Genomic DNA, 19,415 nt, shown 5'->3' with positions numbered 1-19,415 from the left:
AATCCAAAATTTCATCGTTTAGACCCATTTTTATTTATTTTTTAAAATTTTTCATATTCTCAGAAAAATCCGAAATTTTTTTGCATTAGTTTTATTTGGTTTTTAGATTTTTTTTGGTAGTATTTCTATATTTTTATGATTTTATTTGACATGTTTTTAGCTTTTTTACTTTGTTTTTAAAAGCAAAATTTAAAACGGCTGAAATGTGAGAGATTCTGATTTCTGATTATACATAAGCATAGTTCGGATTATAAAATCCGAATTAGTGAAAAATGAATTCGGATTTTAAAATCCGAATTACTAAAGGGCATTTTTGAAAAATTTACAGGACGCGGTAGTAAGCCATAGGGTGGAAAAAGTAATATATAATCATCTTTATTTATTAAATTAACCTCAAGCCCTAGTGGGGGCTGAGTAACTTATTTGGTTGGCCTAAAGAATTAAAGAAATTAAGAGGGTTAAAGTTCTAGAGCTATAGTACAGGGCATAAAACACTAACATAGCAATTAGTATACTAACATTTACTGTTAAAAAAATAAAAATAAATTAAGCTCTAACATTCTTATCTCCCATCACCGTCTTCCACAATTATGACATTTTACGACAACACAACTATATGCAATCCACTGCACAACAGATCTTCTTTTTCGCAAAGATCTACAAGAGGGAAGAGCCGCGAGAAGGAAAGAGAGAGCTTTTGAATCATGAATTAATTATTTTTTTCCTTTAAGATAACAATGGTTTCATATTTTAAGCGGTTTTACCGGGCTTTGAAATTTTCACCCATGTTTGAACGGGCACCACGATGCATCCCTTTTTTTAGACGAAATGGTAAGTACTATTAAAATTCACACGCATCACAAGATTTCAAGTTTAAACCTAGGTAAAAGCATCCACTTTAACAATTTCGATATAGAGTTAAGCTAAGCTTTACGGACTGCATCCCTTTTTTTAAAAATATTCATTCATAATATAATATGTGGACCACAACGCTCCCATAAATTGAAAAAGATTAAAATATACAGTATTACTTTTCCCACCCTATAAGCTTCTTGCGCGCCCTGTGTTTTTTTTTTCCAAAAATGTCCTTGAGGTTTCCGGATTTCATAATCCGGAATGGTGTTTTCCTTTGTTATAGGGTGCAAAATGGAGTTACGGATTTTGTAATCCAGAAACTTCAAAAATAGGGCGCGTTACATGATGTTTCCGGATTACATAATCCGAAAACCCCCCTAAACACCCTTTTTTCCATGGTGTAATCCGGATTACGTAATTCGGACAGCACCAGCATCAATTCTGAACATGTTTGTAACAGTTTCATATCACATTTGCCTTCATGTATTGTTACTAGTTCTCTTTGTGCTTGTGTTCATGTATGATTGAAGTACTTTGTTGTCTTCTGTTAATTGTTCTATGTGACAAGTTGATAAAATGACATATTTTGTGTATATGACTAACCTAAATCTTTGTTGAATCCTCATGATATGAATCAAAATGATTCTGTTTGCCTTCTTTTTTTGCACATTACTGTTATTAGATTGAGCTAGATGTTATTCTTTGGACCAAAAGGGAATATAATAACAATGAATAGTTGAGTATACCATTTAAAATTGGTTAGATAGATCATACATGTAAACTATATCTTTAACTAATTTTCTGGTGAAATCATGTGCTTTTAGTCAACTTTTAGCAATCTTCTACCGAAACTCAATTGATTTCCTTGGTAATTCACACATATATTTTTTTTTTTTACTACTGAACTTGTGCTTCAGTTATCCTAATATTTGCTGCTTAGTCTTTTTACAATTCTGTTCTTTGTAAGCTAAGTTGGGAATAACTTGTCTTTGTTAATAGTTCTGTTATGTTCAGAATCTAAAATTTCATTTTTTTTATGGTCCTAATGCAATCTGGATTACGTAATCCGGAATGCAAAGGGGCATTTTTGGAAATTTTACAGGGCGCGCAAGAAGTCAACAGGGTGGTAGGGCTGGAAATGAGTCGAGTCGAACCGAACCTGCCTGAGCTCGGCTCAACTCGATAAGAATTGGTTCGGCTCGAGTTCGATACGAACTATTTTTTCAGCTCGAGTTCGGCTCGTTTAAAGTTCACGAACAGTTCGGTTCGGCTCGTTAGGTTCAGTTCGGTTGCTCAACTCGTCCAAAAAAAATTATAAAAAAAAAGTTAATTTATAGATCTTTGATATTATATATATATATATATATATATATATATATATATATATATATATATTTTAAAATTAAATATTGAATTAAAATAAAAGTTCCCACAAGCATGCATATAATAGACATAAATTATATAAAGTTAAAGGTTGCATAAATACGAAGAAAAATATCTGATACAAGTAACAGAGACAAAAAATCCAACAAAATTCAATTAGTTGTGAACAAAATTCATAATATTCTTTTATTTGTAAACTCCAACTGCTCTTCCCTTCAAGACAAAATTGTATTCAGCGACATTTGCCACATTTGAATTAAATTTTTTTAAAAACTAACTCAAATTGATTTATATATATAATCGATAATCGAGCCATCTCATGAACCTAACGAGTCGAACTATATGTAGCTCAAGTTCAGCTCATTTAATTAACGAACTTAATTTTCAGCTCAAGTCCAGCTCGTTAGGTTCATGAACCAAGTTCAACGGATTAAATATCGAGTCGAATGTCGAACTATAATCGAGTTGGTTCGGTTCATTGCCAGCCCTACAGGGTGGAAAAATAATAATCTAAAATATATGTGTGTGGACCATAACCCTAGACAGCTAAACCCCAAAAATCAACATGTGCATGCAACCCACAAAGTCCATACCATGAGGGAACTAAATGCAACCCTGAAACATATTAACACAATAAACATAACACTAAATCAAAATGAATGAAAACCATTACCTTCATCAGAATGGCGTCGTCTAATTAATCTCCAAGATAATATACACAGATTAGCTTTAATTTTATTTTTTTTTGATATACCAATAGATTAGCTTTCATTTATACTCCAATCCACCTCATCTGTGTTTAGTTATTAAAACGTTGAAATTAAGTTACCAAAACCCCATCAAAATGGTAAGAAAAAAGATTAATGACTAAAAAGGAACCACGTGAGTATTATTTTTGTCAAAATAATTTGTATCATTATTGATCATGCAACTGTATTATTAAAGTCAAATCTTTTTTTTGACGGCATCAAAGTCAAATCTTATTAAACACAAACTTTTTTCAACAAAAATCTGTATTACTTGACTTTCTTCGTAGAATTCAATATTCATCAACTATAGCCAGCCACAATTTCCATGCATATTATTTTTTTCTCTTTGACAAATTCACATACTATATGCATTATGGCTTTTGACTTCGATTAATGAGTTTGTATAAATCAATTAGTTCCATGTATTACCAAGCATATCAAAATATCATATCCTCTTTAGGCTATAGCAATATGAATCCAGAAATGTATTTTGCAACCACAATGCTCATTCTCTTTTTAACATACATTTCTATAAGCTTAATTTCACTCATTGGTAGAACCAAAAAACAAAAGTACAATCTTCCACCAGGTCCTTCACTTCTTACAATTATGAGAAATGTTTTTGAATTAGGAAAAAAACCACAATACTCATTAGCCAAATTCTCCAAAATATATGGCCCAATAATGCATTTAAAGCTAGGTCAAATAACAACTATAGTAATTTCATCACCAGATATAGCACAAGAAGTGTTTCAAACCCATGATCTCTCGATCTCGGACCGAACAATTCCTCAAGCTGTAGCAGTTCTTGGTCATGAACATTTTAGCTTACCATTTATGCCAATGTCAAATCTTTGGAGAGACCTAAGAAAAATATGCAAAAACAATTTGTTTTCTAACAAAACTCTTGATGCTAGCAATGAACTTAGGTGTAAGAAGCTGCAAGAGCTTTTATGTGATATTGATAGAAGTAGCTTGGTTGGTGAAGCAGTGGATGTTGAGAAAGCTGCTTTTAAGACTTTGTTGAATGTTTTGTCAAACACTTTTTTCTCCATGGATTTTGTTAACTCTGCAGGTGAAACTGATGAGTATAAAGATATAGTTGAAAGTCTTATGACAGCAATAGGAACACCAAACTTGGTTGATTTTTTCCCTATTTTGAGGATGTTTGACCCACAAGGTATCAGGGGAATATCAGCTACTTATGCTGAAAAATTGTTGCAAATCTTTGATTCCTATATTACCAAGAGATTGGAGTTAAGAAATGAAGAAAATTATGTCACAAATGGTGACATGTTAGACAATTTGCTCAACATCTCTCAAGAGAATGGCCAAATGATGGACACAACAAAGATTCAACATTTGTTTCTTGTAAATTTTCTCTCCATCTTTTTATTTTATTTTTATTTTTAACTTTATTTTACTATCCTTGTTTTGTTTATATTTGTGTGATAATTTTTCTATTTTTAAAATAACTTTGTTTAAGCTAGTGAAAGTTGTCTTTTGACTATATATAACGACTAGTTGACATCATCCTAACTTCATTATTTTTTTTGGGTAAATACCTCTTTTCCATGTAATATTAGTGAATTCCGGTTTTAGTCCCTGTAAAAAAAAAGATTTAGATTTTGTCCCTGTAATTTCAGATTCTTCCACTTTTGGTCCCTCATTTCACCACGTCAGTAGAATCTGCATACATGGCACGTAAAATGAGGACCAAATGTGGAGTAATCTGAAATTACAGGGACCAAAAGTGGGAGGAATATGAAATTACAATGACGTAATTTATGCAGATTCTAATGACTTGATGAAAGGAGGGACCAAAAGTGGAAGAATCTGAAATTACAGGGACAAAATCTAAATCTTTTTTTTACAGGGACTAAAATTGGAATTCGCTAATATTACAGGGACGAAAAGATGTATTTACCCTTTTTTTTTTCCTTGAGGAATACAAATGTGTTCACATACTCACTCATTATGAGATATTCTTATGCAAATATTAATATTAATCTTGTTATTAAAAGTGTAATTTTGTTAACTATTTATTTATATTACATTTTGGGACTTTGTAATAGGATTTATTTGTTGCGGGGACAGATACAACTTCCTACGCTATAGAGAGAGGAATGGCAGAACTGGTCCACAACCCACATGCAATGTTAAAAGCCAAAGAAGAGCTTAAACAAATAATTGGTATAGGAAATCCAATTGAGGAATCAGACATTACTAGACTCCCATATTTGCAAGCAGTAGTAAAAGAAACGTTACGCATGCACCCATCAGCTCCACTTTTACTACCAAAAAAAGCTAGGGTTGATGTTAAAATTCATGGATACACTATCCCTCAAGGTGCACAGGTCGTAATAAATGAATGGGCCATAGGAAGAAACCCTAATATTTGGGATAATCCAAATTCATTTTTGCCTGAGAGGTTTTTGGGGTCAGAAATTAATTTCAATGGTCAAAATTTTCAATTGACACCATTTGGTGGTGGGAGAAGAATATGCCCTGGCATGCCACTTGCTACTAAAATGATACATATGATGTTAGGATCATTGATTAATTTCTTTGATTGGAAACTGGAAAATGGAGATAGAGACATTAATCAACCCTTGCGAGCTATTCCAGTTAGAGTAAATAAGGTGTAACATATAATATAGTAGTACAATTTTTTTTTTTTGACGGCTATAGTAGTACATTTTTTATTGTATATTCAAGGCATATATATTCATTGTAAGAAAAAGAAGGCACATAAATATAAATGCTCTAAAACTCAACTCATACTTTTTTGAAGACTATGACCTGGCATGCCACTTGTTGTTAGGTTTGGCTGATTTTTAAGTTTTGGTCTACTAATGAATGGGAAATGCTAACTTGTGACCTTAAGACACAAGTTAATAAATCAAATAAAGAAATAGTTTATTAAAAACGTGTGCATTACATTTAATCTTTAACTTTTTTAATTAATTGAATGTACAAAATTTTAGAGAATATTTCTTTTTTTGAATTTTTTAACATGTGCCCTAAGAACACAAGTTAGTACTATCCATGATAAAAAGGTGGCCCGCCCTAGAAATTGTGTTTTAAAATATTTTTTATCGATGTGTTTTTAAAAATATGAATGATAGATAGCAACATTTTTTAAAGAAAAACAATGAAAAACTTCTTTTGAAAAAAATAGAAAATCTAAAAGCAACAATAATTATTCCTCGTAAGGTTAATCTTAATCGATTGAATACATTTTATGTTTCAGATATAACTTCACCCTTTCCTTAGCGTAGGTTTCAAAATTAAGGTTAAGGACGTGAAATGACATAGAAACAACTGACTTCCAATGCTCGGTGACAAAATAGTTGAATGTTTCTATGGCATATGCTTGAAAAGTTATACATGGGTTAATAGTGCTTTACCACCCCTGTAATATAGGTCATTTTTTGTTTTCCCCTGTAAATTTTTTTTTATTTACCCCCCTGTAAAATTTTTTTTTTTTATAATACCCCCCTAATTGGTCATAAAAAAACGACTTTATATTTTTTTTGCAGAACTTTTTCGGTTTTTTATGACCTATTAGGGGGGTATTCCAAAAAATATATATTTTACAGGGGGGAAAACAAAAAATGACCTATATTACAGGGTGATAAAGCACCATTAACCCGTTATACATGAATATAGACTTGCATGCGATCTCTCATGGATAACACCTATACATAATTTAAATCATTTCCCTTAGATAGCCAGCCTTATTAGGGCCTAATTAAATCAAAAGATCAATTGTGGCACACTACATCGGCGACAAAGCATTAGAAAAAGATTTAGACTAAAATTATATTGAGAACATAATCATATACAATCATCTGGAGTAAGAGTATTACAAAGATTCTTATCTATTTACATTCAATTCCAACACAAGAGAGAGTTAAGTTATCCATGTGTCGCATGACTAACATCAGAGAAGTATTGAATCTTGGAGCTCCAACCACTCTCTACCCTCATTCTCTCTATTATTTTGGGTTTAAAATTGATTGAGTTTACAAATGACTTGCACTTCTATTTATAGAGTTTATAAAGTTGAAATTTTGCTAGGAACAAAAAACTATGCTTAGAGAATCGAGGTTGCTTCAAGGGAGGGAAAAGCGGTTGTTCTTTAGATATTTTTACTTAAACCGTCTTTGTTCGTTAAGAACAACTTTTGTTCTTAGTGAGCCGCCTTTGCTTTTCCTTCATGGAGAGGTAATTGTATTTTCTAACTAAGCATAATTCTTGTGCTTAGCAAATCGACTTTGTCTTCAATCTTTTAGAATCCTATTTTTCTGCTTGCATTCACTTTACCATGCATGCTTAACGAATTGTGGATGTCTCCAGACGTCTTTATGATGCTTTAGCATAACTCTGGTGTATGTATTCTTGCCTTCGATTTCTCTGCATTGGTGCAATCATTGTCTTAAACTTATACAAGTGTATAGAAACTGGATGTACTATATTTATGACATATTAAACTAATATAAACGATATTTGTATCAAATTGGAGGGTTTTCATAATTGATTCATTGCAAAACAAGTCGATAACTACTTTGAAAAATAATAGTACTTTAACACTTATCAACTCTCCCCATCTTAGAACTTTATTTGTCCTAAAAAAACTACATTTGATGAATGCAAGAAAATGATTCACAAGGATGTTTAGTGAATCCAATAAATTTGTGATGCATGATTCAAAATGAATTGTGCGGACGAGTCTTATGTCTACCACTAACATGGAACAAAGTCATGAACATAAAATTTGTTCAATGCACATAGTTCAGGTCATGCATCCCAAACCATTAACATAATAGATAAAGAATCACACTGATGACATGTCATCTTACGTTATTCTTAGCATGTTTTTCAGTCATTTCCAACAGGTTTTTCATCTAGAATAGAGGAGTATTAGAGCAATTGCGATTTTTGGGATATTTGTAATATTTACTATATTTGAGTCATGTAATTCTACTTTCCCGAAACATAGCAATTATATGTTGTTTTGATATAACTCACGAAGAATCATGAAAATTGCAAAACAAGACATCTGAAGACTTGTGAAGACTTTGTGAAGATCATATATGAATAAAGATTCAAGAAGCCTCGTAAGACATTACAAATGGAGGAATTTTGTACCCAAGTCCAAAGACATTTTATATGGAAGCAAACACCCTAAAAGACGTTGAAACAAGCATTTACGCGCAGGAAAATACATTGGGGGCGCTTGAAGCATGATCCATGGACAATAAAAACAACAACAACAAAAAAAATCCTAAGGACAATAAAAACAACAAAAAAAACATAACAATTAACAATAATTTAGAGATGACTCAACTATTCGTATTTGGAATCGTATGTATCCATACTTGATTAAGGATAAAAACAACAAGACAACAACAAAAAATGGGTGAACAAAAGATTTGCGATTTTTCTATTGCATTGATTCAATTTTGAAGAAGAGATGTTGATCAGTAGCTTATGAGAAAGATGCACCAGTGTTCAAACACTTCTAAAGAAAGATTTAAGTTTTAAATAATTGTAAAAATATTTACAATTAATTAACTTTAATGATATAATATCATATAGGTGCGGACTAGTGATGGGTTGGACATTAGAGTGTTCGTTCCACACCCATAATTTTGTTAGTAAATACCCGAGATCAAACGTAGATTCAAATGCGAGTATTTACCCTTTCTATTGTAGGTAATTTTGCGGATGTCCAATAAACTTGAGTCAAATTAACATTCCTATTTCGTTCTTAAGAAAAAAATAAAAGTATATAACCACAAAAACATCCAATGTGGGAAGCATATTAAAAAATTCTATATATAAAATTTAATTTTAAGGAAAAAGCACTATGAACATCGCTGACTTCCTGTCTTGAGTTTTAAGGGAAAAAAAATATTTACATATATTTACACATCAGGTAGTCAAAGCAAATTTAATTTTTTAAAGTTTTTAATATATATCATTTATAAAATACCATTTATCTAATGTAAGATTTATTTTTCGATGAAGATAATATATATATTTTTTTGGTCTTAGATAATATTTCTTTTTAAGATTAACAAACTAATTTACATTTTTCTATTGATGCTAAATACTCCCTTCGGTCATATTTACAATAAAAAGTTGATTTTTTAAATTCATTCAATAATGTATGTATTTGATCAAGAACATAAACCAAATATATAAATTATTTAATATATCTAAAAATAAATTGTCTTTTGTAAATAAAAGCGAAAGAGGAGTATTCTGTTTTGAATATTATAAGTGTGGTTAACTAATCGTACCTAGTAAACTAAGACAAAGAGGAGGTCGACGAAAACAAGTACCCAAGAAAAAGTCTGTCCTGGTGTTCGAGTTCTACCTTACTTGTCTGGACCCAACAAACAAAAGTCACATACCCTTTTTTGTTTTGTTTTCTATCCGATTTGGTGCTATATCACATCACCTGAATCTCGACAGAATATTTCTTTCATCACCGTTTTAGATCTTCCTTTTTTTCCCCTCATTCTCTGGGTTCTTCTTCATCTTTTCAGACCTTATCATCACTACTGTACAATCAAAGTAAAAGTTTCTTTTCATCTTTCTGTTAGATTTTAATCATTTTTTTCTTCATCTTTTTAGCTTCTGTTTCATGTTTTTGTATTGGGTTTGATTTTGTTTAGTTGCTTTAATCTCTGATTCTCATGTGCATGTTGACTTTAAGACTAGTATTTGGTGGTTTTTGTTTTGGAGACTTATTCAATCTTTGTTTGTTTAGCTTTCTTCATATGTTAACACCTATGAAGCACGTCGTCGACACAGCTAATAATTTGCGAAAAATTATATAATTCAGTGTAATTATATCTGTCGGTGTTGGACACTTAGACATCTCTAATCAGTGTAGTGTGTGTGCTTCATAGGTTAATACTATGTTATATTTGTTGTTGCAACAGATGTAATTCAAATGGGTGTGTTATTATTTGGATTGACAAATGTTAGTAAATTAGTTGTTACGCTAATATTTTTCTCATTCACTAGAGTTTAAACTCTCGTTAACTCTTAACTCAAACCAGTTGAGCTTTGAGTTTGTTGTTGTTATGATTTTTTTGTTTGTTGGTTTTACCAATGACCATCAGTGGTCTTTTCCTTGGATAATAGAAGGAAACCTTATGTGATTTCCGTCTATGAAACACAGACACACGGGACACGACACAGATACGTCGACACTGATCAAATTTTGAAAAAATGACATAATTCAATGTAATCACAAGTTTCAGTGTCGTGTTGGTGTCTAACATGACACGTGTTGGACACGCCTTCAATCAGAAGTGTCTGTGCAACAAAGATTTTGGCCAATTAAACACGAGCAATTTTGTGTATTTTACTTATCGTGAATGATGTGATGAGAACTATACCTGCTTTGTTAATCTTGTTTAACCATATTGGATTTCTCTTGTGGTAAATTTAGGATAAGTGTGGGAAGAATCCTATGAATGGTTGGCACCTATGCCTGATATGACATTTTGAGAAAAGGCTTCCCGACGAGGTACGAAGATGGAGAAGAAACGAAAGATTGTGCAGTATAGGGAGAGGCTAGATAAGACCCTTGCCTCACCTGATCTTACAAATGTCGAGATACTCAAAAAGCTTGTCAAAAGTCAACTCCTACCTTCATCGGAACTAGAAGATGAAGGTGGTGGTAACATTCTTTTATTTATTTTGGTGCCTAAATGTATGAGGCGTTGTCGCTATAACTCCTGAATGTATTGAAATTGCAATATTGTTCCTGAGTTGTCTTCTGTTAGTAATTTATGGACCAAACAGAATTATATGGTTAGAAGACACGTTTGAGAACCAAACTAACTATAAAAGACGCGTTCTAGGACCATGATAACTGACAAAATACACATTTAGAGATGTTTTTTCTAGTTTTGATACATTCAGGGATTACAGTTCTGAAATCATTTAGGAAGAGTTCAGTGGAACAATTATCTAGTTGCTTAGCTCTGTGTTCTCTGTTTCACTAATTGTATGTTTGGTTTTGTGCAGAATATAAGGAGAAATTCGTAGAACATAAAACTGCGGAAATATCTAACTTTCTTGATATGTTAAGAAGTACTTCAGATGAACATGGAAGGTCTAATACATCACAAAATGATTGGAAAGTATGTTATTCACTCTCTGGCTTCTGCAGTTTCACAATGTTTTGTTTTATTGATAAACCATATTGTTTCTTAAATATGTAATCTTCCATAAGTTTAGATCCGGAACCATCTTGTTTTGTGTGTCTAATTCATAACTTCGTTTCATAGAAATCATGATTTTGCAATTGATGTACCTTTTTTGGCTATGTGGTTTCTGTCCAACAATGCTCTATTGTTTAAAATTCAACGGACTAATGCAGAACACCTGTAACCTGATTCTTTAAGCTTGATGCTAATACTTGATTTTTTGCAATCAATTCATCGAGTCATAGCTGATAATTTTACTTTTTCCAATAGTTAAAACAGGACGGTGAAGAGTTCCGTGTTATGTATCGTGAAGGACCGGAGGGAACTCCCTTTCATACAATGTTAGTGGAAGGCTTTGTGGATGGACCTGTTGATGTTTGTAAGTCACATTAGAGCAATGAACAGATTTAGCATCATCCTTTTATTGACAAAATACAGACCGTATTATTGATATCAACTCGCAAAGTTGAACTAGTTATTTTCATCATTTTCAGGTCTATGTATCTCATGGCAGACTTCTCTTTACAAAAAATGGTGAGAATTATTTTATTACCTTTAACTTTCTGTATACTATTCATCAAATGACATTGAACACCATTAACATTCTTTTCGTTATTAATTTATGCATAAGGTTCAAAGTTGTAACACAATATAAAAGAAAAAACATAGCCGCTTTATTTTTGTTTGTTTTAATGTGCTGAGAAAAATGTAGCTTTTTTTCTTTCTTTCCGGCATACATTTGATTTGCTGTTATTGTTTTCTGTCATATAATTGCTTATATATAAGCTATTTTTATACAGACGATAAATTAAAGTCAAACTGTTTTCATATAATCATATAGACTATAGTTTGTTTTCATAAGCTATCCTTGAGAGCTTACAAAAATAAGCTGGAAACAGCTTATGAACATGTCATAAGCTATTTTCATAATTTCTCTCAGACTCAAACAGTCTCACAAGTGCTCATGTCAGTAGATAAGTTCAAATAAGTCAATCCAAACAGGCCCTAAAAATGTAACTGATATTTGTAGCTGACACCTGTTTAACAATGTTCATTTAGGTGGCCTCAGTCTACAATTCCTACTTTCAAAATCTTATCATGTGAATGTTTACAGAAGGTTCAGATTGGGGAACAAATATCACTAGTGAGGTTTGTGCTAAAATTATCACTTTTCAATCCCGCTTTGAAGGTTTTCGTTATTAAATTCTGATTTTGCTCTGAATTTCGGAAGAAAGGATGAAGGTTTCGTGGCCTCTGTCTTCAAGGGAAGCTGTAGTGCACTATTATCTGTTTGAGTACTTTCAAGATGACTTAATTGTCGTTCTTACGAATTCAGTAATAATCCGAACATTTCTTTGGTTTTTTATTTTATTTTAGAGAAAGTTAATTATAGACTAGATTGAAGTTTTCAAGAAATTTGTGCTTAATTTTCTCTCAGGTCCCTGAGTCAAAGAGCATCAACAATGAGAAAATTCCTGAAGAAAAGGATGTTGTGAGAGTTGATTTGGTGGGAGGCTTTGCTTTGCAAAAGGTGACATCAGAAAGAAGTTACTTTCGGTGAGTTTTAGGTGTAAATAAACATAACAATGATATGGGGAAAACAAATTAAATAATTTACTTCAATGGAATGATGGAATTTACTTGACATTTATTACTAGTTGGCTTTGTGGATTAACTGTAATTGACAAGCTTTGAAAAATGAAAAGGTACAACAAAGAAAATGAACTTTTATTTGTAATTCTAATTCAATAATTGACATTTTGTAGGACAATAGCTAATATGGATATAAAGGTTGATTTTGTTCCTCCATCCTTGATAAACTTTATTTCAAGGCAGCTCATTGGCAATGGTTTCAGACTTTATCAGAAGGTTGCAGATTCTTTTCATCTATACTTGTTTGGCATTCAATAATTGTTATTTATAAATCTCTGGATGCATCCAGTGTTTAATCTCAATCTTTAATAAGACAAAACGAAAGTTAAAAGCAAATGTAATGGTGCATTTTATGTTATATATTCTATAATCAAATCATCTACCTCCCCAAGGATTCTTTAATCATCTATCATTAGATTACTTACTTGTTTTTAATAAAATAGTTTTTTTGTTTGTTAGATGGAAAGAAAGATTACAAAGAAAATAGGGTAAAATATTTTCCTTAAACAAATCAGCAAATGGAAAAATTCAGAACACATCAATAACAGCAACAACCAAAGCATTTTTTACGACACTACGTTGCCGTATTGTAAATTATGTCTAATGACAAATCATTGAATTCCAAATGTTGTTAATGGTTTAACCTATAGTTTTCGTTGGTCTCCCCTTATCTCTCTAGTCTACCTATTAAACGATTCTCTATCAAGTTTACCTTCCTTATCAGCGATTCTCAAGATTTTATCCATACATGCTTAAACCATCTAAATCAAGATATTACCATATTTTCCACAACTGGTTCATTTCAATGTTGTGCGACCATTCATCTGTCATATCATTCTCATCTCTAAATATTGACCTTACTTTCTTGTTGGTTCTTTAGAACCCAACATTTAGTCACATATGTTTCTTCTGATCTTAACCCTCCGGTTCCTAAGGGGAAAAGGGCCCCAGGTAATCCGGAGTTCATCCTAAGTAAAGTCTGACCAAGGATTGTTCCAGCCAAGATTCCAAATCGGAAGCTGTCGATCTGTTCGTCAACTGAAGCTCATTAACCCACATGAGCCTGACTACTTGATTAACATGTAACATTGTGGGTCTTATAACTATGCACTTAAACTCTCCATTTATGCTTGAATGGTAAATTTCAACCACAGGTTATTCCAGAAGCATTTGTCCATCTCATCCGCTCTTTGAATCTTGTGATTTACATCTCCCTCTACCTTCATGTCATTTTCTATATTTACCTATGATACTTAAACCATGAGACTTGTAAGTTGTATGTTAAGTTTTCCAATGTTCACTTCTAAGTTACATTTTGTTTTCCTCCTGGCAAACTTATATTTCTTATACTCCATTTTACTTTATTTAATTGAAAGTCATATACTTACTAGGCTCGTCTTCATCATGCTAATTAACATGGTTTCTTTGATTATTACTCCAACTTTGAGTATTTACTTTGGCTTTGTGAACTAAGCCTATTTCAATCATGTTCATATGAAAGTGAACATCATGTTACTATTTGGTACTGTTTCATATCATCTTTCGACATTAACCAACCCTGATAATATTATAGGTTGTGGCTTCTGTGATGAGCAGTGATAAAGAAGAATTCAGCAAGGCCTTGGGGGATCCATTGTATGCTAGAATTCGCGAGGCTCTATATAGCACTACTACTAGTGCATCAGAGGTTGCAAATAGCGGAGAGCTTCAACAAGTTGCAAAAATTCACCCTGCTGAATACCTTGTTGAAAGTAAGCCGGGTGGAGAAAAAGATGCATCTGAAGAGGATAAAATAAGTCAATGTGCAAATAATGACATGTCACCGACAATGGATGCAACAGAACTAGAAAATAGCAAAGCATTTGGTGAGATTGTAGAATTAGATAAAGAAGATATTATACAAAGTGTGGAGGATGATGAGAAAGTAAGTGTCATTCCAAACAAGGAAGTAGGCACAATTGCACAAAAAGGAAAGAGTATATTTATTCGCTCGGATGTCAAACAGGCTATAGAAACATTAGACAAGGCCATTTCAATGATTAGGGAATATCGATTACATTCCGAGATGGCCTCGACTAGCTTTGCCAATGAAGAGTCCCCTTGCATGGAAGAAATTGATAGAGTTGATTCATATTCCACAAAAATTGTTAAACCTTCTGATAAAAATGGGGTACCAAATAAAGATATATTGAAGGGAACTTCACAAGAAGCACCTTCGACAAACTCTGACATCCAAAACTTAAGGTGATTGATTGTACTACTTATCCTAAGAATGGCTAAAAGTTATATATGTTAATTTGAACTCTGCACTTGAGGTGTAACTACACCTTATGACAAATATTTTTTCCTTCTATATGGCTAGTTTCAAAATAAGCAAAGTAGTGCTTGATGTTGTTGATCATTGATGTTATATATTTAGATGGAGTTCTAATTCTTTTTAATTTTATTGTTATGGCTCCTTCAGGTATTCAGGAATAGATCCAAATTTAAAGGAAATAAATCCCAACAAAGTGATTCCAACTCTATCAGAGCAGGGTCTTGCAGGACCTACTGAGGCAAGCCAGGTTGGTTCATATTCTTTGGACAGTGGAGCGATTATGGACCAAACAACATGCCAAAACAAGCAACCAAACACTGATTTGGTCCAAGACATGTCTTCAGATGATAAAGTTAAGTCAAGAAGGCTGAAAAAAACCAACAACAATGTGACTCGAGGTATGTCTTCAAATGTACCAAAGAAGTTGAGCGGGTATAAAAAATATATGTGCTTTGGTTTTCTGCATTAACCAAATGGAGAGACGTTAATGGTTAAGAGGAGAGTAAAGATATGGTATTTTGAGGCATATTGTCAGCATGTAACCACAAATCTCAGTAGCTTAGTACATGTTTTGTATACCATAGGCAAGGATTTCTTGAATAATGGTTCAGTAGTGAAATATACTCATACAGGGTTCTCTTTTTTTACCGACATAGTGTGTCAAAACCGGTAGATATTTGAGTTCTTTGACCATTTAGCCGGGAGTCTGATCAATTGGTGTACCGAAAATCATCTATTGAAAGCAGTCAACCTTTTTAATAGATCTTCGTTACCTCCAGAGATTAAATCTCTACCCTTGTACACAAGGATACCTTGATTTACTCAAAAAAGGCTCTCCTTTTTTGTCTTGTTGGACATGAAATCACCTTTTCCATTTATTTTTCTGCTAACCATGTAATCTATACTATATTGTGTTTGTCAATTTATCTTTACATTGCCTCGTAAAGTTATAAATAAGAACAAAAAATTTGTGCATGGAAATATTCATTTTCATATTTTTTAAATGTGTAACCCCTTTTTAAAAGAGATTATGAGTATAAAATTTGTGTAAAAATCGATTCACAAAGTAATATTATCAAGTGACGATGAAATGACGAAAATGCGATGTAGTATTCTTGTCGAGATCGATATAAATTTGTTTCAAGAAAATATTTACAAAGCTTTTTACATAAACTTCTAATTAGTTCATTTCTCTGTTTAGATATTTGTGTTATCTAGATAGTAAGAATGATCAAATTCATGAGTAATAATAATAAGTCACCCTAGTTTACAAACTATTAGTTGATACAGAATTTTTTTAGATTATTAGCTACAACATAAACATGTATGGCTTTCGAGTCTTGGAAAATTTATAATACCAATAGAAAATATCAGTTTAATAATATTTGTCTCCCATAAGTAGAAATTTGTTTCACTTATGTACCAAAAAAAAAAAAATTCAATTTAATAAGTTTTGACTATCCTTCTATTAAAAAAAAAAAGTTGGATTCTAGGGTGAGGGCTCAATTATGTCCTTCATCGATGAACCATGACAAAAATACTATTAGATCTAATTAATGGTCTAGATTTATTAAGATAAAAAAAAATAAGACTATCAACACATGCTCACACACAAACATGCCGTTATGTCTTCTTCATCAGTCTCCCCCTCAAATTAAAGAATTGCAACTAATAGTGTTTGCAAACATTCAACTTTTATAAAAGATGTACATGTTCTCTTTGCTTATATATGTTTATGTTGTAGCTAATAATCTAAAAACATTCAATATTTTTGTAAAGTTAATTTTGTTAGTTTCAAGATATAACCACTGTGTGCAACCTTTTCCCCTAAAAAAAAAAAGATATAACAACTATGTGTGGGTTTCTTAACATGTCTTTATGATATCTTTATACTAACAATTTAGAGTTCTTAGAAATAATCTATTTCAAATTCCTTTCCTCTAAGGATGTCCACCTCATCAAAAACCTACTTGGCATATGTTCCCAAAATTCCTCCTAATTTTTAATACAAGCTTAATAATTTTAATTATTATTAAAAACCGTTTTTTATTTAACATTAAATTGTACATAAAGTAAATAGTTGGTTACAATCAGATAATGATTAATATAATTACTGTTTCGATTAAAATTTATATTTTACAATAAAAATTTGAACGTTACAAATCAAATAATTATTAATCTAATTAGTATTCAATTAACATTTATATGTAACATTAAAAATTTGGTTGGTTACAAAATTATAATAAATAAATTGAATAAATTATATTTTGAATTTTGGGACGTTACACTAAGGCATTAACCTACTAATTAAAAAAATTAATTTTATTAATTAATTTTTAAGGTTATATAATTAATTTTTGTTTGTTACAAAACTATATTACATAATTATTTATAAGATATTATTAAATATTAAATTAAATTTCAAATGTTATGAAGTTAATTTTTTTTGTACGTTACATGAAATATAATTTAATCGTTTAATGCACGTTTTATAATATTAAAGACGTTGATAATATTAATTTTAAAACGGTCAAATTGATAATTAATTGATATTAACCGTTATGGTACTATTTTTCTATATAAATAGTAGAGTTTTTGGGTATGAGTACACAACAATCACAAAATATAGTTTTTCGTTTTCTGTTATCTGGTGCTCTGATATCTATATTTTAAACTATTTCTGTAATTTTTCTATTGCAAAGGAAAATGTCTATGAAACACGACTTCAACTCTAATGTTTCGCCAAGAAAACAATCGTGGACATGGTTGTGAGGGTTGTTCGTGCTTGGTTTGTTCAAGACTACAAAAATAAAAAACTATCATTTTCCATGGAGTTGGTTCTAATGGATCGAAAGATACCTTTTTCATATCGTTTTTCTTTTTTGTTTTTTTTAGTATTTTTTTGTTTAAAGTATAATGTTCTCATCTCTTTTATCTAGGGTGATCGAATTGGTGCGTCTATACGAAGAACATTGATCTACAAGTCCAAGGAGCAACTCCAAGAGGGAATGGTGTTCACGATTTCCTCATTTGATGTTGCTAGCAACAGTGGTTCGTATCGACCATCACGCAATGAATACAAACTGAATTTCACAATCAACACAAAAGTCAAACTATCTAAAACTGTTTTGGTCCCAACAAACGTGTATTCGTTTACATCTGCATATGATGTTTTCAATGAATCTTACGACAACAACTTCTTGGTAGGTAAGTGACTATAATTTTCTTCATGTAGATTTTTTTTAATATTATTTTTGCTTACAAAAATAACACAATAATTTATATATTGAATTAATAAAATGTTTTGTTTAATATGATTCAATTGTATGTTATATTCTTTTAATAATAAATAGTAATTTGATCGATATTTTAATGTGTGTTATATATGCAGATGTAATTGGAGTCATGACTGGAGTTGGAGTTGAAAGAGAGTACGAAAGAGATGGTGTAAAAACTAAAATGAATGTCATTGAATTGGATTCAAATGGGTAGGTTTGATTTTTTTTTTTTTTGTAATTCTAATTTTTCAAGACCTGTATTATAGTATTTTTATTAATATTTGTATAATCTTTGACAATTTTAAATAGGTATCGTTTTAAATGTACTCTTTTTGGAGAGTATGTTGAAGAGCTGAGCTCTTTCCTATCGTCCGGTGAATCTCAAAATGTTGTTGTAGCCATTATGTTGGCAAAAGTTAAATTGTTTCAAGGTAATAATTTATGACTAGCAATTGTGATTGTTTGTTTATACGAATATATATACTTGATTCATATACTTTTGAATCTTAATGATAGGAAAATCAGCATTGCAAAATGCATTTTCTTCCACTAGAATCACATTCAATCCTGAAATTGGTGAAACAAAGGAACTAAGGAAAAGGTATATATATATTTTTTTTTAATATAACATTTTTTTTCTTCTTAAGTTATAATATTATTGATTGATACTTTTTATTATAGCTTTCTTAGTGCAAATACAAATTCTCCTGCATCGGGATTGATCCAATTACCAAATTCATCTCGCATACTTGTAAATGAAGAGTTTCTCTTACTTACTCCTAGGACCACTATTGAGGAGTTAAAGAATGTTAATAAGGTTGTTTTTTTTTTTTTATTACAAGTCTATTTTGGTAAAGTTTGTACACCTTTTGGTACAATGTTATTTTGTATATTGATGCAAGGCACCTCTTTTATTGTCTTGGGAATTTCAATTTTCAATTGA

The 19,415-nt window shown here is 31.4% G+C and overlaps 3 protein-coding genes across 6 annotated transcripts; all 3 read left to right on the top strand.

Moving 5' to 3' along the window:
* Window positions 1-3,434: 3,434 nt before the first annotated feature.
* On the top strand, window positions 3,435-5,768 carry LOC25483663 (geraniol 8-hydroxylase). The gene is made up of 2 exons (XM_013612364.3): window positions 3,435-4,358; window positions 5,063-5,768. The coding sequence occupies exons 1-2, from the start codon at window positions 3,459-3,461 to the stop codon at window positions 5,633-5,635; spliced, it is 1,473 nt and encodes a 490-aa protein (XP_013467818.2). The 5' UTR covers window positions 3,435-3,458; the 3' UTR covers window positions 5,636-5,768.
* Window positions 5,769-9,297: 3,529 nt separating this feature from the next.
* On the top strand, window positions 9,298-16,169 carry LOC25483662 (uncharacterized). Of its 4 annotated transcripts, none has more exons than XM_024777350.2 (11): window positions 9,298-9,575; window positions 10,462-10,692; window positions 11,043-11,158; window positions 11,495-11,603; window positions 11,719-11,758; window positions 12,284-12,373; window positions 12,460-12,559; window positions 12,663-12,781; window positions 12,991-13,093; window positions 14,451-15,121; window positions 15,342-16,169. In XM_024777350.2, exons 2-11 carry the CDS (start codon window positions 10,548-10,550, stop codon window positions 15,661-15,663), a joined length of 1,815 nt encoding a protein of 604 aa, XP_024633118.1. In that variant the 5' UTR covers window positions 9,298-9,575; window positions 10,462-10,547; the 3' UTR covers window positions 15,664-16,169. The 4 variants fall into 4 exon arrangements, with proteins under 4 accessions (XP_024633118.1, XP_024633129.1, XP_013467817.1 ...); XM_024777361.2 differs by having other exon boundaries at window positions 10,462-10,539; window positions 15,342-15,696; XM_013612363.3 differs by having other exon boundaries at window positions 10,462-10,686; window positions 15,342-15,696.
* Window positions 16,170-17,901: 1,732 nt separating this feature from the next.
* On the top strand, window positions 17,902-19,415 carry LOC11424040 (uncharacterized). The gene is made up of 5 exons (XM_024780547.2): window positions 17,902-18,401; window positions 18,586-18,682; window positions 18,782-18,903; window positions 18,989-19,073; window positions 19,154-19,415. Exons 1-5 carry the CDS (start codon window positions 18,203-18,205, stop codon window positions 19,413-19,415), a joined length of 765 nt encoding a protein of 254 aa, XP_024636315.2. The 5' UTR covers window positions 17,902-18,202.

This window comes from Medicago truncatula, chromosome 1 (assembly GCF_003473485.1).
Source record: "Medicago truncatula cultivar Jemalong A17 chromosome 1, MtrunA17r5.0-ANR, whole genome shotgun sequence".
Taxonomy (NCBI): domain Eukaryota; kingdom Viridiplantae; phylum Streptophyta; class Magnoliopsida; order Fabales; family Fabaceae; genus Medicago; species Medicago truncatula.
Note: the sequence above shows the minus strand (reverse complement) of the source record. Positions and strands in the feature narration are given on the sequence as shown.

Bases quoted from the DNA above. Each gene is read 5' to 3' on its own strand.
- LOC25483662 (XM_024777350.2), top strand. From the start codon at position 10,548: ATGGAGAAGAAACGAAAGATTGTGCAGTATAGGGAGAGGCTAGATAAG. The intron at 11,759-12,283 runs GTGAGAATTATT...ATGTTCATTTAG, and splicing joins ACTTCTCTTTACAAAAAATG to GTGGCCTCAGTCTACAATTC. The intron at 12,560-12,662 runs GTAATAATCCGA...ATTTTCTCTCAG, and splicing joins TTGTCGTTCTTACGAATTCA to GTCCCTGAGTCAAAGAGCAT.
- LOC25483663 (XM_013612364.3), top strand. From the start codon at position 3,459: ATGAATCCAGAAATGTATTTTGCAACCACAATGCTCATTCTCTTTTTA. The intron at 4,359-5,062 runs GTAAATTTTCTC...ACTTTGTAATAG, and splicing joins AGATTCAACATTTGTTTCTT to GATTTATTTGTTGCGGGGAC.
- LOC11424040 (XM_024780547.2), top strand. From the start codon at position 18,203: ATGGTGTTCACGATTTCCTCATTTGATGTTGCTAGCAACAGTGGTTCG. The intron at 18,683-18,781 runs GTAGGTTTGATT...AATTTTAAATAG, and splicing joins ATTGAATTGGATTCAAATGG to GTATCGTTTTAAATGTACTC. The intron at 19,074-19,153 runs GTATATATATAT...TTTTTATTATAG, and splicing joins ACAAAGGAACTAAGGAAAAG to CTTTCTTAGTGCAAATACAA.